Source organism: Astatotilapia calliptera, chromosome 16 (genome assembly GCF_900246225.1).
Source record: "Astatotilapia calliptera chromosome 16, fAstCal1.2, whole genome shotgun sequence".
Taxonomy (NCBI): domain Eukaryota; kingdom Metazoa; phylum Chordata; class Actinopteri; order Cichliformes; family Cichlidae; genus Astatotilapia; species Astatotilapia calliptera.
The window spans coordinates 16611438-16617593 of NC_039317.1; the positions used below are offsets into that span (position 1 = coordinate 16611438).

Sequence of the window (6156 nt, forward strand, 5' to 3'; positions counted from 1 at the left end):
ATGGTAAGTATTTAAAACTCCATGCCTAGCATACTGATATACATTTAGACAATAACTGAACTGTAGAAAATGACAAATGGTATTTTTGATGTTCCAAAAGCTCAATGTCACTTATGGTTTTAAAACGATTTAGTGATTTACTTTATAATTTTGATAAATAGTTTTGTTGAATCTGAATAGTAATAATAGTAGTATAATTAAACAGTATTATTAACATTAAACATTTGCAATGAATTTGAATTATCAATAACTGAAACTCAACTATCGGCACTCAAGTACCAGTTCTGTAATCAAGTATTGTCAGCTGAGAAGGAAGAAATTCAACTGTAGTGGCCTCAGCTGCAGGTCATTTTCCATAAGTTACTGGCACTGGTGTCTTGGGAAAAATCCATCTTGTCTCACTTAACCCATTTTTTAACTAATGCTGTGTTCTGGTAATTTGACAGCATACATGCCACTGCAAACAGTTGGTTGATATTATAAACATGTGACATGGTAATGATGCTATCAAAAAGTTTGTTCTGTTTGATCCTCCTAATGACTCGCTCCACATGTACCCTGAGTCTGGCTATGGCCTGCGTCTCCTTAACCTGGTATGCTGGCATCTGCTTCTGCTTAGATAGAAAAGGTGGGCAGTACACTTTGCATTTACAACAATCAGTGATTAGGAAGCCCTTATCTACCATCACTGCCATGTCTTCAGTCAACTTCTCAGCAATGCCTGATTGTTTGAATAGTTCCTTGTCACTAACCGAACCAGCATACAGATTAGAGATGAATGTCACTGGACCATGTGGAGCTATGCCAACCAGGGCTTTCATCGTACAGTGGGATTTGTACGAAGAGTACATTTCACTTTGGAGAAGTGGTGAGGATGGTGTCTGACACCTCAGCTCTGTACAGTCAAGGATCATCTGGGTGTCTGAGAAATCTTTGAATTCCTCAGGGAGGTAAGCTTGCACTTCTTCACGTGTAAGCCAGATGCACTGAGACCCCAGTGCAGTGGCAAGAAAATTTGTCCATGTTGCAATAATGCGGCTCACTGTGGACTGGTGTATGTTAAATCGGTGTGCCAGGTCCCTCTCCTTCAAACCAACTGACAGGAAAACCAGGAAAAGAAAAAACTCATCAATTGGCTGTAGCAGCTGCCTCTGGAAGGTGAAAACAAAAGGGAAAATGTTACTCCTTAAGCTATGAACTAGTAAAATTATTCTTTTCTTGGCTAAATGTTTTGTAATGGTTAGGCATACCATACTGTACCATGGGGTAAACAATGAGGTGCTGTAGTGCACAGGTGTATGTATGTAAAGGATACTGAGTCTAGCATACATACACCTGTGTATGTATGCTACTGTACATAATGTAATGTTATTGTACATAAATACAATAACAAACAATAACAAATATAAGTAGGTATGACAGTTTGCCACTTAACTTTGCCCATCAGAGTATGCTTGTAGCTCATATTCATAAAGCCAGGATGGTTTGCACTTAATTTTACCCTTTAAGTATGCTTGTAGGTCACATTCACAAAGGTAGCATGATTTGGCACGTAATTTTGCCCATCAGTCGCTAAGTTGGCAACACTGTTCATAAGGACAAAGACATGAGCTCACCGGTCCTCTGGCCAGGTCAGCTAACAATAACACAACTTTCCATGGTACCTTATCATTAAGAATCAGAAACTTTATTGTCATTGTCATGAGAACAACGAAATTAAGAATGGTCCCCGATCATTGCATCATCCCTAGCAATATCAAAATATAAATAAAACAATAAAATTCAATAAATAAAATAAGAAAAGAATGACCTCATAAACTTTTTAAAACAGCACCAGTTCTTTACTTTCTAAAAGGATTGCATTAATAGAAAAATGGCTCCTTTCTCTGTCATATGCGTGGGCATACATTTTCTAAATCCATGTTATGGATGTTATTTTCTTAACAAACTGAACATGAGGAACATTATGCTTCTGAGAGAAAGTGAGGTGGAGGATTTTTTTAGGGTATTAAATCACTGAGCAATTAAGTTTAACTGGCTGACCTTTTGATCAGATCGCAGATTATGTGCTTAAAGTACTCACACTGAGCTTTCATCTGATATCATAGTCTGCAGTTTATTTTGCAAAATTCACTGCCAGCACTACAAAAAGAGTTTTTACCCACATGTGTACATGTGCCTCTAAATATAAGTCTCTTTCTCTCTCAGCATTTAAATGAATATTTCAACCGAAACCATTACTAAAACTGCTTTACCTGATCCAGGTGAATTTTGCATTTGGGTTAGCTTCTGTCACACACTCAAACGAATCCTCTGAAATTGCTGAAATTTTCACTTCTGTAGGAGAAACTGCAAAAATCAAAGAAAAAAAAAACAAAAAAAACTGTAAACCCCAAACTAAGGAAATACTAATCATGTCAAAATAATGTTTCATAAATGTTTGAACCCTGTCACGTCAGGCAAAACCACAAATCTTGATTTTCATTCAGTTTCAAAGATTAATCCTTTCAAACACAGTCAAAGGTGTCACCGGCTCACGTACAGTCACTTTATACTAAAAACAACATATTAGGTTTCTTGATCTTTTGGGGAATTCCACCAGAAACAGAACACCACAGTTATATAACATCACTAAAAAAAAAAAAGAGCACACAATACTTCAAAACAGCCTCATTTAATTTTACTTATAGTTTGACATATAAATTGCTTGTTTGATAATACCCATGTTTATATTATATATATAATGTTCTTCCTCTACCCCCCTGCAATTTTTGCACAAGTCGAGGAGCGTGTCAGGTTACATTTCACTGTTTTATACTTGTATAACTATGCATGTGACAAATAAAGAACCTTGAACCTAGGGGAACTGCACAGATTTTCTCACTGGAAAGAGAATGATGCTAATTGAACTCATCATCTAGCTTGAGAAGACAGCTTTTACTTAGTGACATGGTGTTTTGTCATGCAGGAACCAGTAGGACATAACCTCAGGCCACAAACTCTGCAGGACAGGCTGAATATCTGAAATAGTAGTTTATTGGTACTGAGAGGTGAAGGTCTGCAGAGAGAGCAACTAAAATTACGGAACAACTGACAAAAAGTGACATACATTATATTAATAATGTATCTAATAAGAATGCATGTATAGAACCACATTGCACACAAATATTCCAGTATTGTAGTACCAGTCACTGAGGAAACAGACTTGTGTCTGGACTCAACGCCAATAGTTTCATCTCACTGGAATAACTACTGTGGTTTGACTTCATTGTATTTTTTTGGTTACATGATTTCATCTTTTGCAATAGTGGTGTAACAACACCCTTTATACGAGTCTAAATGTCGCCACTTAGTCTTTCTGGTTTTTGAGGAAATCTCTCCGTCTGCTGTGACAACCTAACATTAAGAGACTTAACGCAGAGGCAAAGTCATGCCAGCAGGGATAAGGTTGCAACTGCAAATGCAACCCCCCCCCCGCTAAAACCTTCTCCTGAACAAAGACAGAAATATGAGAACGTTTATGTCTGTTTTTGTATAAAACAGGCTGAGATTGATCCTGGGTGTGTTGGTGTACTTTATTAATGATTTCATTAAACTGTTAAAATTCTTAAATGAACAGTGATTAAAAAAAAAAAAGAAGAGGAAAAATAATAAACTCCATGAACAGCTGATACTCACAGTAGACCTGTATGGTGAAGGCCAGGGTTTCTTCTGCAGACAGGGAGTCACCACTGATAACACACTGGACCTGGTAACCATTAATCTCTCTCGTAGGAACACCAAACAATGAGCTGACTGTGGTAGTCGTACCGTTGTCATACTGGGTGGAGTTTGTTGTCGTCCTCACTTTGTCTCCCAAAGCACCAGTGAGCCACCTCACCTCTGCAGGAGGCTTCGATCCAGCAGCCGTGCAGGTAGCAAATAAAACCTCTTCTGTGCCCAAAGTGGGAAGATTGTCCATCACACTTGTGAAAGGAGGCACTAGGAGAGTTACAGCACACAAATAAGTTGACATGTAAGCATGACAGTAAAAGTAACTCTATCTACATCGGTTATACAAACACCTAGAATATCTTAAAACACATTTCATTTGTATACCGAGCAGGTTTAGAGGAATCTCAATCTTCTGATTTCCACTTGGAAACAGGGTGAAGATGCACGTGTAGCTGCCTTCATCCTTCAGGGCAACATTGGATAACTGGAGAGTTCCATTTTTGTTGTTAAAATTCCCGACATATTTAAATCGATCATCACGTCCATTGACAAACTGGAGTCCATTTCTGGGTTGGATAGTAATAAAATTGTCATTATGAGGGTTTTTTCTAGTCTTCCTTTGCCAGGTAATCTGTGTCAGGTCATCATTGGTGTCAGTGACATGACACGGTAAGATGGCCGTACCTCCTTGAACCGCTGTCACACTTCCACCAGTCACCTTTAGAGCTGTAAAGAGCATGAAACACTAAGATCAAACCTCAGCTTAAAGATAAGAGACAAGAGAGGAGATGCTTTACACAGATTTAAAGTTACAGCTAAAGCAGTTAATTAGAAGTAGTCTAACATAAATGTAAATGCTGTAATTTGATTATTTTAATAAACCATATAACTTGGATGGATTCGATGCTGGCGTGACCACAGTGCACGTCTGATTTACACAGATTTAAAATTACAGCTCCAAGTCCATCTAGGATAAATTGTTCAAAACCCAAGCAAAAACTCAGAGCATAGTGTCTGATTTGGTTATTTGGCCTGTACAGAACCATTTGGAGCCATGGGTGTGGCTTCCTGGTTTTTACCTAAAATGGGACACTCAGCTACAATGCGTCCAGGCTTCATACAATAAAAACACATTTTTCCAAGTTCAATATAGAAGAACTAGAAACGTTGGTACGGCCACTTCCTTTAGCATCAGGATGAGATATTTGTCACTAGTGCGGACTTAATGGGTGTCAGGGTATTTCATACATTATTCCAAATCAAGCACCATGGTGACAACTCAAAACAGTCACTTTATTCAGTCTTGCAAAGTTGCCTGCCTCCAACAGCTCTTTTGTACTAGCAAACAAAAGGAACAAAAGAAAAAACACTAGCAAAACAGTTTTAGTAACTGTAGGCCACAAAGCACAATATAATTACAATACAACAAACCACAGTACAGTAAAGACAATTAAAACTCAAAATACCATTTACCACACAAAATGTGACCGACATAAACACAACTGCACAATTACAAAACTCAGACAAATAAAAGTAAAAATAACCTGTTGGGTAATCGTTGGGTAATTGCTCCAAAATACACTCTGAAAATCTAAAGCATACGCAAGAATCCATGTGCTACCAACTACTACTGACTTGTTTTGCCTTATTAATCTAAAACCTTCCAGGTTCCTACCTATCTGTAAAGTCTGGCTTCAATTGAATTTATTCAGCTCAAGACAAACTTGTCTTATATAATCAGCATTCGCCGAAAAAATGTGAACAAAATATAAAAGTTTTTGAACTTTTCACTTTTTACTTTATAAAAAGCGTTACTGCTGTTTCGGTTTAAATTTAACTTTGTCATACCTGGTTTTTCATTTCTAGTCTGTTTTCCCTTCACTCACGTTATCTAGTCCCACATTTTTCGCTGTTAGATTTTTACAGCCTTCAGTTGTAACATCTGCCAGATTATCTCCCTTCAGCCGCAGCCTATCGAAGTATGGAAAACGAACTACGTACCGTCAGCTTCTCTGGCAAATAGAAGCGCAGATATTAGCAACAAACGACAAGTTATCAGGGGAAAATAGCGTTGCATGACTTCTCGCTGTAATTGCCAATGAAAAATCCACTCGCTCTGCTTCACCCACCTGCTGCTTGAGACACAGGAAGGGAAGGGCGGGGCATTCTCTGGCTGGCTGGAGCAGCATCTAATAACCAACTCGCAAAATAAAACAAAATAAAAACAAACCAACAAACACGAAAACACCAGACATTATGATACAGACTAATAATTTGCACCGATGTATTTTCGAAATTCTGTACACGAAAAGTGAGCGCGAGAGCCCTCAGTGCGCCTGCTTGGTGCTGAAGTCAAAGTAAACTTTATTGTCATCTCCGCTACATACAGTCCAGTATATAGAGAGACGAGACGACGAGGCTCCAGTTACAGCAGTGCAAGTA

The 6156-nt window shown here is 38.3% G+C and overlaps 1 protein-coding gene across 1 annotated transcript; it reads right to left on the minus strand.

Moving 5' to 3' along the window:
* Nucleotides 1–271: 271 nt before the first annotated feature.
* On the minus strand, nt 272–5856 carry LOC113007463 (nectin-3-like). Its single transcript, XM_026144057.1, has 6 exons — nt 5844–5856; nt 4399–4440; nt 4099–4280; nt 3679–3981; nt 2256–2349; nt 272–1151 (listed from the first exon to the last, which is right to left on the minus strand). Exons 4-6 carry the CDS (start codon nt 3959–3961, stop codon nt 1088–1090), a joined length of 441 nt encoding a protein of 146 aa, XP_025999842.1. The 5' UTR covers nt 3962–3981; nt 4099–4280; nt 4399–4440; nt 5844–5856; the 3' UTR covers nt 272–1087.
* Nucleotides 5857–6156: the final 300 nt, after the last annotated feature.

Excerpts from the sequence above, each read along its gene's own strand:
- LOC113007463 (XM_026144057.1), bottom strand. The coding sequence starts at position 3,961 with ATGGACAATCTTCCCACTTTGGGCACAGAAGAGGTTTTATTTGCTACC. Across the intron at positions 2,350-3,678 it reads CTTCACCATACAGGTCTACT|TTTCTCCTACAGAAGTGAAA; the intron begins GTGAGTATCAGC and ends TGATTTTTGCAG. Across the intron at positions 1,152-2,255 it reads GCAAAATTCACCTGGATCAG|AGGCAGCTGCTACAGCCAAT; the intron begins GTAAAGCAGTTT and ends TTCACCTTCCAG.